The sequence below is a fragment of the Festucalex cinctus genome, chromosome 2, assembly GCF_051991245.1.
Source record: "Festucalex cinctus isolate MCC-2025b chromosome 2, RoL_Fcin_1.0, whole genome shotgun sequence".
Classification (NCBI taxonomy): domain Eukaryota; kingdom Metazoa; phylum Chordata; class Actinopteri; order Syngnathiformes; family Syngnathidae; genus Festucalex; species Festucalex cinctus.
In genome coordinates, this window is record NC_135412.1 from 19742979 (window position 1) to 19758640 (window position 15662).

The following is a 15662-nucleotide window of genomic DNA, read 5'->3' on the forward strand; positions in this document are numbered from 1 at the left end:
TGTGTGCTCGTGCGCGCGACTGTCCGTGTGTAGGTGTCTGTGTTAAGTAAATTATGCAATTCCAATACTATAGTACAGTCAGTAAAGGAGTGCACAGTGCCACTAATGCAGTCCCTGATCATGGTGTTAACAACCTGATCTTTATGCCGAAATTCCACATTTGTACCATCAGCACCCACTCAGTGTGGGCTACAGAAAAGACGAGAGAATGAGGAGGGGTACAAGAGCAAGTTAATCGTGGAGCATACCTTAGTTCCCTGTTTGAAAAAATATGTTACACTTGTACATTATATATGCAACTTTAATAGAATGTAAGTTGTATTTGTTTGGTGTTGTTCCGTCTTTCTTCTCATGGTTAAATATTCAGATTCCATTTTATTTTCAAAGCAATTTGTCACACTGAAGTTAAAGTGTTTGATCGTTCTTTTCACTGTGTAGACTGCAAGAAATCAGATCAATGAGTCTGTAATTCACCCATCCATCCATTTTCTTGACCGCTTATTCCTCACAAGGGTCGCTGGCGCCTATCTCAGCTGGGTCTGGGCAGTAGGCGGGGTACACCCTGAACTGGTTGCCAGCCAATCGCAGGGCACACAGAGACAAACAACCATCCACACTCACAAGCACACCAAGGGACAATTCGGAGCGCCCAATTAACCTGCCATACATGTCTTTGGAATGTGGGAGGAGTACCCAGAGAAGACCCACGCAGGGACGAGAAGAACATGCAAACTCCACCCAGGAGGGCCGGAGCCTGGACTCGAACCCGAGTCTTCAGAACTGGGAGGCGGACGTGCTAATCGGTGAGTCACCATGCCGCCCGTCAGTCAAATCAAAGACCATGCATGTCTTTGGAATGTGAGAGGAGACCGGAGTACCCGGAGAAGACCCACGCGGGCATGGGGAGAACATGCAAACTCCACCCAGGAAGGCCGGAGCCTGGACTCGAACCGGAGTCCTCAGAACTGGGAGGCGGACGTGCTAACCAGTTAGCCGCCTGCATCTGTAATATTGTGGGATTATGAAATGAAAGCAATCTGTGTGCAGTGTCAGAAAATACACGACATTTAATCACTGAGTGACTGGTTTACTAAGATCCAAAAGAGTGGCTGCTAAATTGTCTGTTAACAAATTTCAGGCAATATTGTCAACAGGTGTGAAAATGGAGCAGACCAGCATAAAAGAAGGTTTTGCACTTTAGCTCGGCCTGATGGTTTTCACAATGAGAAATTGGAGAGAGAAGAGCAAAATGAGGTTTGAAGTGATAAAATTGAAAGTGTGAGAGGAAGACAACAGTTGTAGAAAAGAAATCGAATGCTCCAGTCATTCTGGAGAAGATAAAAAACATAAAAGTGAGTGTGTGTGTGTGTGTGTGTGAATTGGATGTCACTGCCCCTTCTAACAGTACGACAGAATAAACTGCTCTGGGAGAGGGCAGCATCAATTTTCATAGTGCTCTAAAGACAAATGACCCAAGTGCTAGAAACGCAGATCTGAAAGTAGTTTTCTCAATGGCGCCATATGGCATGACTCCTTCTTGTGACTGGCTTTCAAGTCAGCCCATCATTCAAAGCTCCAACTTTGTATTGCTAGATAAGCAAAATTCCACCAACTAGCTGTAGTAAGACTGTAGTAAGAAGAGCTGATTACGATTGAACTGAGATCAGTTTCGTATTCCAAAAAAATTGTTAAAAACCGCTCAGACCTATCTTAAATATAATGGTGCTCCCCAATATAAGATAGCACGTACGCTATGATGATTTTTTTTTCCTGGCATGTCAAAAACTTTAATACCTGTCACCTCCCATTTGCTGGCACAACTGTGGATGCCGTTTTGCATCTGCCTTTTGGAGGCTGGAGGGAAAGCTGCTAAATTCAGAATTTGTTTCAGGTTGGATACATCACATCACGTGCTTATTTCACAATTGGACAGGTTGGAAGATTGGCTTACACCTGTTCAAATTTTTTGAAATGAATTGAAATGACCTGATTTTGTACCATAATAACATTATATGAAAGATTTCCAAAATAATTCAAGAGAGAGAGAAAAAATATCTTCTTATTAAAAAGTAATGGTTAGAAAAGTCAATGCCTCCAAACAACCCTTTGTTCTTATGCTGTATTCCACGATGGTTAGAAGTCGGATGTATCCGAGTTGGTTTTTACCTGAAAGCATTTGAGGCAAAAATTAAACAACCAAACTGGTGGATAGTGATAAATAGTTTTTTATTTTGGTCCTCAAAACTCATTTTTACCTCCAGCACACTTGCCTTCTTTTGCCTTGCCTTCTTCAATTTTGCTTCATTTGTTGTTTTTATCTTATTTCATAAGCATTTCATACAGTTCAGTATTTCACCGTATAATTTCATGCAGGGAGATAGCAGCATACTGTCACCTTCGTTGTGTTACGTGGACTTATGTAGAATATTTCCACTTTAGTGAAGTGGAAGAAAAGAAGCAAACAGTCTTTTGCAGTGCAAACTTTTACACAGATTTGAAATATGTCACAGAATGTAGACAATTACTTTCGCAAGCAGAAATGATGAATTCAAAGACAAAAAGCCTATATTTCCTCATCTAAAAAAAGTCACAAGTTTCATGCACACACTGTATATAAACATACAACTCTCTGCTGTTGGTTTCACACACGCAGAAAAAAAAAGCATAAAATTGAGTCAAAGCCACAAGGAGGAAAGAGATACGGCACCAGAAAGAACCGTGACGCCGCAACCCTCTGGTGTTCGCTTTCAACTTTCATCACTCCCAGGGTGTGGAAATATGACTGGAAAACAACTGGGGGCAGGGATACAGGTAATTTAGGGGTAAACACAACAGTGTAAGAAATAACCTGAGGGAAAGCCAAGATTTGTGCTCAACGCCCTTCATTATGCAAGTATTAAAAGGTAGGCTAAAGTGAAAAAGTAACATTTTATTATTTACCTTAAAAAAATGTAGGCTACTACATCAGCTATAGGGTTTCTGCTTAGGCTATTTTTTTGTATATCCAAGACCGGGTAAAAATGTTTCCATGGAATGATTAACAAGAAAGGACAAGAAGAGTCTACTAATGTGCCAACACAAAGCCGCTGGTGTCTATGTGTTTCAGTCGTCGAAACAGTCAGAAAATAAGGTGCTAAATTAGTACCTCTAAGGGTCCAACGACTAGTCACTGGGTTATCGTCAAGGATATTCCTATTGTACCCCTTAAACAGGGTACATACATGGACTTATATACTGTATGAATGGATTAACAATTGGCCCGTCACGATTGTTGCCACTGTTACTGACAATTTCTGTTTGATTTTTGCTGAAAACACAGATCAGTGCATGTTTTCTGCCAGGGTCCCTGTATGGAGTAATGAAAGCCTCTCAAAGAACAAGCTTCACTGTTTGCATTGATTATTCAGAGTATAACACAGTGGTGTCAAAACTACGGCCCGGGGGCCATTTGCGGCCCGCCATACATTTTTTGGCGGCCCGCGACAAATACTAAAACTAATTTTTCAATGCTGTTTAAACAAAAAAAAGAGGGTGGATTAAACGTTTCTACGCTAGGCAATGACACAAATTTGCAGCTAATAATTCAGTTTCAGAAATAAAAATAGTATCTTACACTTGTTGCTGTAAGGTCCAATTTGTGAAAACATCACATTAAATTAATGGTTCTTAAGTGTGGTCAGTCTACTACCAATTGTTCTTGTTGTGGTTCAGAATGTCAAGTTGGGATTTAGCTGCTGCTCAGTGGAGAGGCGAGTTTTCAATAAGTAACTAGTAACTACAATATATCAACAACGTATAATTGCTTCATTGATTTTTACCATGTTTAATAAATAACTAAGAAAATAAATCAAAGTGGCCCTTGCAGCTTTCTATTTTTCTGTACGTGGCCCTCAGAGGAAAAAGTTTGGACACCCCTGGTATAACATCTCAGTATCGTGAATCGTGAGGTTTGGTTTACATTTTGCAGCATATTTTTTTTCCTGATGGAATGTGCGTTGATTTCAGTTGATGGTTCTGACAACATGATGTAAACGAATCTCTTGAGTATCACACGTATGTACCTTATAAGAGAACATCATCGCATTCTTATTGATGCAATGTGCATGCAGAGCTTCTCCCATGCAGTCTCAATTTTTACTACAACCGTATGACAAACGAGTAAACGGTAGGGGTGGGACAAAAAAACGATTTGACCGAACCATCGGTCGTCAAGGGGAGCCTACCGTCAACGCCGTGCTCGCGACACGGCACGCGCGCTCGCGAGCAGTCGCGCACAACGAGTGACAACATTAAAATGGAGACAGTTAGCAGAAGCCGGTGCCGTACATCTCGGTATTTCCCATGGCTATCGAGTCCTCTCGGTGCACTTGTATGTCCCGGGCCGGCGTTGGTACTGCGCGCGAGCCAAAAAGAATAACTCCCGTGACGATCCAATGCATGGATTCAAACGACACAGGTATGTCCCACAGCCAACACACCAGCTAAACTAAAAGCACACTGCAAATATCTCATTTCTCAGTTTGTGGCTCCCTGTCAATGTACACAACTAGCATGAGCAGCAGGGAACTGAGACGTGCCCGCAATTACGTCATCAAACTCAAAACAAAATGAACGACAGCCCAAAAAAGACAACAAACAGTAGTGATTCCGTTGTCATCATCGTGTCTCAGATTAAAAAAACCAAAAAAGATGTCATACATTAACCAAAAATGAATGTGATGGCAAAGAAAAACAAAAATTGTTAAAAACAAAAATTGTTAATAAAAAGGGAAATGCACTTTTGGAAATATATTTGGATATATTAAGTTGTTAAAATGTGTTTGATAGATTTATTGTTCCATAAGGTGGCTTAATATTTCTTTGGCTGGACGGTAGGTTTATTTCATGTCTTAAATTTATGTTTCTTCTTAATCGAACCGTATCGAACCGTTCTGTTCTGAAAGATAATCGTTTTTCAATCGAATCGCAACTTGTGTATCGAGATACATATCGAATCGGCCTCATGTCAGAGATTCCCACCCCTAGTAAACGGCATTATTCGTCTATTGTATAAAGGTCTGTGGGTACATATCGAGACCCTTAAGTTTGATACAATTTGCAGCAAAATACTTAATTTGTACATTAGGGGACCTATTTTTATCCTTTAAAAAGGGGACTATCTAGACCGGTGATGGGCACATCATAAAAATATCAGTTAGTGGCACATGCACCTGCTCACCTCCATCAGAGAACTAAATCAAGCTAATGATGATCCTGCCAACATAGAGATGTATAAGTGAAGGGTCTACTATGCAGAGGTGGGCATTTCAACAGTAATAAACGGACAATTCGTCATGACTGACAAAAGAAACACAAACACACTTAAACAATGATTAATGACCCTATGGCGGAAAAAGGTCAACATTGCAAGCCGCAATGCATCCTGGGTCTATCGGGTGGCTGAAAAGTAAGAAAGTAACATAGCCTACATTTGTTTGTTTTTTCTTCACAAAAACAGTTGTCAGTTGGTTAAAAATGCCCAGAGTGCAACAGGTCTTGATTACTATATCTTACAGCTCATTTCTTTAAACCGCATTCCATAAAACAGTAAGTGGGCTTCTTTCCAAATGGTCCGTTTGCCCATTTGGACCCTTTGTGTACCTTTTCTAAACATAAATAGTACTTATTTGTACCTAGGGGTTCAATTATGCATCACAAAGATTGTAAATTTGACCCGTACAGTACTTTTTTTTTTTTTCCTGACAGTGCAGGGGTTACAAAAGTTTAATAACATACAACTCTTAGAACGCCAAAAGTCCAAAGTGAACAACTAAGGTAAAATATTTATATCAACAGTAAGACATCATAACACAATGTGACACCGAAATTGGGAACATGAACAAACAGATCTTGTTACACTGAGGTAAATGTCATCATTACTCATCATCACCATCTTCCAGCAGCCCATGTTCTGTCCACAGGAAATTAGTAATGAACTTAATTACTGGATAATTATCTCTCCAGATGCTCTCTCGACTCAACACTGAGCCGTGAAGAGGAATTGCACTGGGAACACGGCATGTCAGGCCAGGTAAGAACCAACACTGACTTGTCCATACATACACGTCACATATATATAGTATGAGAGTATATGCACTTTAATAAAGCATATAACTAGATTTTGAACTTTTATTTTTCAAGTGTTAGTAAATATTTTTTTTCTCTTTTGCTCTGTATGTTTTATAATTGTAGCTAATGTTTTGTTTATGGTAAAATTATATTATAGTGTTGCTTCAAGTTAGAAGTTACTTACAGCATTCTGTGTTGCATATACACAATTGTGTATATCGAACCACAAATTCAGAATGCAACACATAATCATTCTCACAGAAATTGCGTGCGACTAGACAGATCAGTGGAGCAGAAGATGAACTGATTATACTGGAAGCAGCGCAGGTCAAATATGCTTTGATAAACAAATACAAACAAACTGGCAAACCGACAAGCATGAGGCCTCTTCTGTGAACTCCTTTGGAAATACCCTAGATATGATCACGGAAGAACAAAAACGTGAGTAGTTGTTCTCCTCACCACCAAGCGGGACTACATTTTCAGAAAGCTGCATTAGACTTTGCAATTGGTTGTCTGTTGCCGTCCATGGTTGGTTTTCATTGGCCGCACGGGAGCATGGGGGACTGCTCTATGCGTTTTCCTATTTACTGTGCATGAGCATTGCGGGTAAAAAAGCGAGGGAGGGAAATCGGAGCAGATTACCGTGCCAATTTCTCTTGGAAGCAGAAGAGCTCTGGAATGGATAGATAAGGAAATTCCAAGCAAACCCCTGCCAGCCAAATATGTATCCAATAGCCAAAAAAAAAACACACAAATACACTCAGAATAGTGATGGAAGAGGTTTCACCCTACAGGGTGGATGGCTATTTTTAACCCAGCTGGTGATAATTACCATGTATTATTCACCGTGGTCTGCAATAAAAAGCTATATCAGAACTCCCACCATCGGAGCTGTGTGACACAGGCACGCATATATGCAAACCTTTGCAGGTGTTGTGGAAAAACAACAAAATTACAGTACATATTCACTCGGTTTAGCAGTTTAGCTCATCAACTGAAAGGAAAATTGAGGAAACCATACAATTTATATTCAGTAACAGGAAAACTGTTAGTCTGTCCTGTTTAATGAATCAATCTGGTCCAGACAGTCCAACTAACAAATATGTGGCATTGTTATGAAGGATAATATATTTCACCAGCTCAGCTGCCATGTAAATGTTTTAATGCATATTGTACTACTGTTTTCAGGGGGAGATTCGATGTCTATGTCTCTTTTAAAAAAAAAACACAAAAAAAACTGTTTGTCCTTTAAACTCTGATGTGCACCATTAATTGTTAGTCCAACATACGAAAATCCACTAAAACAATATATTATATAGAAACTACTTTTACCTTAATCTTTAAGTCCTTCTCAAATTGCACATCCACTACAGTAGGTGGCAGTGGAATTCTCATTGTCAGAGAGTGTGCAGAGGTGTACTTACACTAATTTTATGGACAAATGGCAGTTCGGAAAAGGGATAGATGGATGGATGATTTAAGAATATGACATTTCAGTGGTTATGTACAAAAACAAAATGATCTACAATGAAGCTATCATTCATACTTATGTACATACTGGGAGTGTCTTTCTCGTTCCTACATTTTAGACCGATGGCCTACATATGAATGCTGAGGCATTTCTTAAAATCCATAAAACTGAATTGTATGCCAAAAACTATACACCAATGTACTCATACATCTGCTCACACGAGGAAATTCCCAGTAAATACAACTCTCAACAAAGTTGAGGTCGCAGTTTATGTCATGTTTTGAGCTGTCAGGCTGCGCTCTGTTGTTTGTTGTTGTCTTACAGCCAGTTGACCACGAGGGGCGCCAACGCAACCCAAGCAGCTGTCTTCATTCATATAATTAGTCTTGTGTATTTAAGAGGCAGCTTCTGCCTCTGTCTCTTGTCGGACTATTGTCTTGCCAGCCACCAATGCCCAAGCCGAGCCTCGACTATTCCTCGATTTCCGCCTCGCCTGTACTTCGATTTTGCCTAGGCCTTGTGAGTTTTATAGTGTAGTGATTTTTGTATTCTGACTCTTACCTTTTTGTGTAAGCACTTTCAGTTGATCTCCTTGCCCGTTTGGTGCAAGCCTTTTAGTTAGAGTTACTTCCGCGTTGTTACGTGCGCTTTTTGTTACCGTTTTTTCCTCCTTGCTTTGCAACCGATTTCTGTTTGGATAGTTTGTGTGTGTGTGTCTATTTTGTAAATAAATTTTGTAAGCTGCTCTGTCGTCCGCGTTTCTGGGATCCGCACTCGCGTCATAACAGTTTATAGTAGTGATTAAACAAAGAATGGACCAAAGCATGAACAGAAAATACCTGAGCATTCACTTTGATACCTTCAAAAGCTGACAGCATCAACTCAAATTCACTGTAACAGCCATACAAGCGCTTCCCCAGACTCTATAAATTGAGTTGCAATTCCTCCCAAGTCGGCTTTGCATCACATCCCCATTTAAACCTCAACTTCCTGCTGCGTCTCCTCCTACTTCTCCAAACTCCCTCCTGAGATGTGCACTAAGTCAACTAAAAAAAATAAATAAATAAAAAGCGCACAGCCACACACGCCGATTGCTATTATTTTGTCTTGCTCCCGCCGGCTCTCGCACATACACGCACATATGAAGCAAAATTGCACTCTAAAAATTAAAAGCTGCTCAAATGGATTTGGGGCAGAACAGTGCAGGAAATGGTTTAGTTAGTTTTTGATAGCAGGGATATGAGAGATGTCAAACTATTAATAATTCATGATTTATGAACATTCTATAACATACTGATTAATTGGATGCTCCAGTGAGAAAATTGACGAGTTCCCTCCCACGCACCGTTCAATCTGCAGTAAGTATTAGTAAAGATCAGCGCGTCTTACTCATGAATCTGAAAATTAGGTTAGCATTTGTACAAGCTTTATCCTAAATAACTGACAGAGTTTAATTTCTGAGGTCCTCAAATGCTTTTTCTTTTCTAATTTGCTCATCAACACATTGCGTCCGACACAAAACTGGTGATGTGTCATTCCACTGATCAATATTCACTAATCACCACCACCCCACACAAAATGCACAGATGCTAAATCATGAAGATATACGGTACATTTCCCTTTAGATTTCATATCATTAAGCTTTTTAAATAAGTATGCATCTGTTGGCATGGTTACTTCTTGTGAACTGTGAGCACCTGTTCAGATGACAGATGCAAGCTGAAACATTTACTGCAAAAGAGGATTAGAAAGAGATGTAGAGGAGCAAACATTTTTAAAAGGTAAAGCCTGCAGGAGAATATACCTAATCCCTTCTTTAACGTTGTGTGTATGCAGTACTTTCACAATTGTAATGCATAATTTTGGCTCTGACGAGTTTACTGGAACAAATAATGTTTCTAATGACTGTGTGTTGACAGCAGGAGTCATGCACGCTCACCTGCAGCTCTGGATCCTCCTCATGCTGCAAGTGGGCTTCCTCTGCCGCCACTACAAGTCTCTGGCAAATGTAGAAGACACATGAGTGTTAAAGCAGAATATATTTAAACCTAGACAAGACTACACTAGCCTTGACTGCCGTTACATGAGCAGATATAGTGAAATTGGAGTGCAACTCCAGGATTAAAAATACATAAATAAATGAATAAAATATATTTGAAATTGTCACTAAACAATACAATATTACACAGTGCATATGTAAGGCCCGAACAAAAAGTCCCTAGATGGGTGAGTTCCATAATTTGGGGGGCTCGTCCGGGAACTTTTGTATTTATCCGGTGAGTACTCTATTTTTATTTTTTTCATATTGCATTTTGCAAAAAGAAATAGACTTGGGCAGTTATTTTAAGAGGGTGACGATATATCTGTTTATTATTGCACTTTTGACAGTTAAAAATGCATGGATTTAAAGCACTGTGACCAGATGTATCAAATATCATAATCAAAAGTCATATGTGGAAGCTGATTTAAAAAAAAAAAAAAATGTTTTGGTCGGCATATTTTTTTAAACATGATCTGGATGAGCGCTTCACCCCTCGCCTGAATAACATTTTTTTTTTTTTTTTTTTTTGCTTTTAGCAAGTATTTTGGTACAGTATAATAAATTGTAAAGTGATTTTAGCTATGACTTTTAGTTTGTGCCACCCTTGTGGACCGAGAGTGATCATTCTTTACTTTTGTCCCCTTCTCATACAACGTAAACAATGCTAAATGTGACCTTGAACCCCAATACCATAAACATTGTGGATCAGATACCACTATTATTCTGAATAAAGCCAGTGGACAACTGGGGCTGTTAGGGCACTGTTAACAGGTACTTATTCTTTTGACTTCATCTCCCTTTGCCATTTTGGATATCATCTTAACAATGTGCAAAAAGTCACTTCACGGCCGGTAGTGAGAGATCAATACTAAAAGCCCTCAGGACAAACGCAAAGCTGTGAGGCATTTGGCCATCTTGTGAAAAGAGGCTATTTTCCTAAATGGTTTGGCAGCAGAGGTAATGGCCAAGTCAGAGTCAGTTGACGCCATAAAAACAAACTCAATCCTCACTTGGTGCTGTTTACACATGTCCTCTCAAATGCAACGACTCGCACACTACCATCGGCTCCTAGCTGCTAATGTCTACTTATGGGTGACTGAGGGATTGCAAACATACACACCCTGCCTTCGCTGTCCACGGTTCACAGCTGGCTCTGGTCACAGTAATGCACTTTCAGTTCATTTCCATTCAAATGACTTCATTGGTCAAACTAGTGCAATTGCCTATGTTCACCTGTGCCATGTTTGCGTTTGTGTGTTAGCTATCGCTGATTCGGGACGCAAACATGCTAAGTGAATTCTGGTCACTTATTTATTATTTTTTTTTAAACCACAGCAACCCACCTGGCCATTGAATATTGCATATAATTCTGCACATGGTGCCAGAGGTATTCATAATCTCTACATTCATTCTGCTGTGCTTCCAAACACCTAAATGCCATCCTCTTCTCTTTTAACCTATAAAGCCAAATGTATCATATTAAATACAAAACATTTTTGAGCCCTTGTGAGTATTTCATGAGCATAATATTTTTTTTTTTCTCCATTAAAACCCTGGCGGCATCACCCAGCTGATGGCTTTACCAGCAACCTTGCAAAATAATTGACAAAGGAGAAAAACCTATACTTATTAATAGTGGGAAATGTTCTTTCTGATTTTTTGAAATATTAATACGTTTGATAGACGTCTTTGTAAAATAATCACCCACGTCATTTGTTCAGATTTCGAAGGAAACACAAAAAAATTTAACCAGTTGCATCATGAGGAGATGATACAGGCAAAAATAATAATAATTTTTGCCAACAGAAATAGACTTAGGCAGTTATTTTAAGATGGTGATGGTATGTTGGTTTATTATTATACTTTTAACAGTTGTAAATGCATGAATTTAAAGCACTGTGACCGGATGTATCAAATATGATACAAATAAAAAGTCACATGTGGAAGCTGATTTTTTTTTTTTAAATATTTGCTCAAAAGGCCCAATAATACTCTATTTACAAATAACCTGAATGTTCTCTCATATATTTCATGGCTCAGAATTTATAGTTAAACTCTAAAAGCACAAACTAAACAACAGAGCTGAAAGCTGATAAACAATGGCTTTGGAACAAACAACAATAGAACGCGCGGAGGATGTGAATAGACTAAGACAGTGACTTTCTCTAAAGGTCTGAACACTTAGCTTCACACTCCTAGCAAAATGTCAGGCGCCACCTGTGAAGTGGATGTCAATAGAAATACTTTTGACTAGGGTTTTAAGTATGAGTGGGTGTTGAAGTGACCATATGTTACCGTGTTTTCCCCTTTGGAATGTTTTAAGATACTAGCCTTTTCAACAATATTCGGTATAACCATTCTTGCAAATGTCACTGTGTGTGTGTGTGTGTGGGGGGGGGGGGGGGGGGGGGGGGGGCAATGCGTGTTTATGCAACCAGTTTTGACTGTGTCTGTGCGCTTGACCAAAAAAAAATCATGCACTTTATGTTTGATTCATACATACAATTCTAACAGTGAAATTGTCAAATACTGTACTGTATCATGTTTATTTTTACAAATTGAAAAGATATACTAAAATGTGTCAATATATTGTTATAACAGGCATGGGCAGGGGAAAACATGCAACACACGTATAAATGTACTCTTCATTCCTACATTCTAATGTGTTTGTCTCTGAGTGTGTGCCGACTTGGAGTGATTGGACGGAGGAATGTGTTGCATGTTCCCATGTTAATATAGCAAAATTTACATTCTTCTTTGTGTTCCTTAAAAAAAAAATAGTCCTTTCGCATTCTATGATGTGATATGAAAATAACTATTAACAAGCTGATCAGTAAATTTTGTAAATTTTACTCTAAACAGTCTATTTGGTCCCACTCTAAATAGGGTAAAAATTACACTTGGGGGATGGTTGACTGGTTAGCACGTCCGCCTCCCAGTACTAAGGACTTGCGTTCGAGTCCAGGCTTCGGCCTTCCTGGGTGGAGTTTGCATGTTCTCCCTGTGCCCGTGTGGGTCCTCTTCGGGTACTCCGGTCTCCTTCCACATTCCAAAGACATGCATGGCAGATTAATTGGGAGCTCCGAATTGTCCCAAGGTGTGCTTGTGCGTGAGGATGGCTGTTGGCTGGCTACCAGTTCAGGGTGTACCCCACCTACTGCCCATAGCCAGCTGAGATAGGCTCCAGCACCCCTCGCGACCCTTGTGAAGAGTAAGTGGTTCAGAAGAAGGATGGATGGATGGACGGATGGATGGATGGATGGATGGATGGATGGATGGATGGATTACACTTGGGAGAGGGTAAAATAAAAAATAAAAAAGAAACCCACAACTTGAGGTTGGGAGACAGCCAATCGACTCCCTGAGCCACGCAAGGTCCTGCTGTGTGTTTGTATATCGCTTGTGTCAGCTGGAAATCTTTGTAACTCCAAGACCCTCATTTTTGGTCTCCTTTTGGATATAAGCAAACAGTAGGAGTGGCATAGCTCAGGTGGTAGAGTGGCAGTCTCGCAAAGCTGGTCATGAGTTTGTTTGTCAACCCTTGTGAAACTTTTATTTTTTTAATAAACTCGTAAAATTTTATCAAAATTCCCTCACAAAATACACTTAGAATTTCTGAGTGAGAAATATGTAATAGTTTTTGTTTTTTATGTGAGAGGCAAATTCTCTCATACACACTAGAAATACTTTGAGTAAAATTTACACTGAATATTTTACTCCCTTCCAAGTGTAAATTTGACTGTATTTAGAGTGGGACCAAATAGACTCAGTTTAGAGTAAAATTTACTCTACAGAATTTACTGTGTGGGCTACACACATGCACGCGTTCACGCATGCACAAGCCAACACATTCAGAAACCATCAGTGGCTGAGCGGATGAAGGCTAAATTTAACGCTAGTTTTTACACAATATCCTTGTGTTGTTTTGTGTCTTTCCTGATCGATTTCAGTTTCAAAATCATCTCACTTGTACGTCACTTTTTTATATATTACTTTCATGCCATTTTGGAGTAGCCTATTTGAGCTAACAAACAAACAATGAAAACAGAACCCTCCTTGATGTGAGTAATCATTGCACAGTACTTACTGTACAATTTTATAAGCTTGTATTAATTAATCCCCCTTCAATGAAACTAATTCTCTTCCTATTTTATCATTTTTCATCACACCCTTATATCAGAAGTGAGTACATGTGTCTGACATTTTTGCACTCATTTCGTGCCTTTCATTAACTGACAACCTGTGATTGCAATTTGTAACAAAAGGATTTTGATTGTTTACACTTTTGAAATTCAAATGAAGCTCCCGTTTCTGCCGTCAACTTGATTGGCTCATTGTTTTGACGACATGGAGAATAAAAGCAAAACTGGTTCAGGCTCGGTCCTCAAGATCTCTGAGCACAAGTTTGATGTTCGGTTTGTGTTGCATGGGTTGAAGCTGCACCAGGATCAGCTAACGTCAGCTGTTCAATAGGACTGGGGACAGCAGTTACTATTGCAAGCGATACCAAAGAAGAGTTGCAGTCTCAACATAATGGAAAAGTGCTCGGTGACACCTTGCTTTTGTGCTTGGCTCATTGGCACTGGCTCAGAGCCACCTGGACAAAACGTTGGTGATGACAGAAACAAAAGGAACATAAAATAGAAACTGCATGCTCTGCGTCACCATTTGCCTTTACTTCAAATTTTACAATACATTTTGGGTTAGGTTTTCTTTTCTGTGCTTTTCCATGCATCTTTTCAATCCATCCTGACTGCATCTACCTTTGATTCTTCGAGAAAATTACATAAATCTTGGGGCAAAAAAAGCCAGCAGAATGCAGCTATGGTGTTCGTTGAGACAAAGATTTGGAGTTTGGTGAGTCAAAACACATTCAAGCCCCAAAACGTGTAAATACGTTTTGTTTTTTGTTGTTTTTTAATAATTTCTCCTTCACTCCCAAAAACACATTTATACATTTGTGTTTTTTATGCAAGAGACTTTGATGCAGCTTCTGACATGAAGAGGTGGCTTAAAGCAATGGTAATGATTACAAAAAAACGGCCACCAGGTGGCAGTGGAGTATAAGAGATCAGCCAGGGCCATGTTGACACAAGCTCTTTTTGTCAAGTGTTTTCACCAGGAATGTGAATATTGATGAAACTTTAGCTACATTCTAATGCAAATTGCTGCAAAATAGAAACAGATATAAATATACTTTTTTTCTCCTGACTCTAATCTTTATTTTGGTAGGTTCCATGTTTTTAGAACAATAGAACACAATATTCTGTGGGCTTTGCAAAATCAGTCAAAATCCAGCAAAACAGCCGAGAGCGAAGGGGGTTGCTTCAGTGAAAATGGCTGGGAGTGAATGAGTTAATAATCCACATTTGAAAATAGTTTCTCAAAAAAAAAGAAGAAAATATTCAAATACTACCCTGCAGATGATGATACAATCGAAAATGTATTATATATTCCTGCTGCCTGCTGCAATAATTGGAAATTTAAGTTCATGGAAGAAATTGCATTTGAAGTCATGTGTGCTTTTATTTCTCACATATCGCCAAGCATTCCCTGCTCACCGCTAGCAAGTTGAAGACGACAGAGAAAGTGACGGCCACAGGTAAAACGATATCAGCAGGTAAGGACTGATTGAAGTAAATGTGCCATTAAAGAAGAAACAGTGCTAAAATTTGACAGCTTCTTAAGTGCATGGTGAGTGACTCAACTTCAAAGAGTGTTACAACAGCTCCATTTAAACTTGGATAACACACAATCAATGGTTCCTTATCAGGATGTGTTTGTAAGATTTGGACAGTTCGTTTTTTATTGTATATGGAACTGTGGTGGACATTAAAGTAACAACTACAAAAAATTTTAATTTATTTGTGTTTTATATTTCTTACAGAGGATATATCACAACTGTTGTAATGCTATTCAGTAAACTGACCAACAAACACATGAACAGTGATTACTTTGGTGGGTTTTAAAAAAAAAAATACAAGGGAACACCTGTCCAAAATGCAATCAAACAAAACAAAAATGCAGAGTGCCACTCTT

The 15662-nt window shown here is 39.2% G+C and overlaps 2 protein-coding genes across 4 annotated transcripts in view; one reads left to right on the top strand and one right to left on the bottom strand.

Annotated features, from left to right (window-relative positions):
* Positions 1–15662, bottom strand: part of cacna2d3a (calcium channel, voltage-dependent, alpha 2/delta subunit 3a) — a 123666-nt gene that overhangs the window by 78543 nt on the left and 29461 nt on the right. For 2 of the 3 annotated variants that reach the window (XM_077513572.1, XM_077513571.1), the window contains exon 4: positions 9522–9581. The exons of the other annotated variant lie outside the window; for it this stretch is intronic. In XM_077513572.1, coding sequence (XP_077369698.1) covers positions 9522–9581 — 60 coding nt within the window. The remainder of the gene's footprint in view (positions 1–9521; positions 9582–15662) is intronic. 3 annotated transcript variants of the gene reach the window in all.
* The window catches only part of LOC144014067 (uncharacterized), a 491860-nt gene continuing 480529 nt past the window's right edge, over positions 4332–15662 (top strand). The window contains exon 1 of the mRNA XM_077513576.1: positions 4332–4456. The gene's annotated coding sequence lies outside the window, so the exon portion shown is untranslated. The remainder of the gene's footprint in view (positions 4457–15662) is intronic.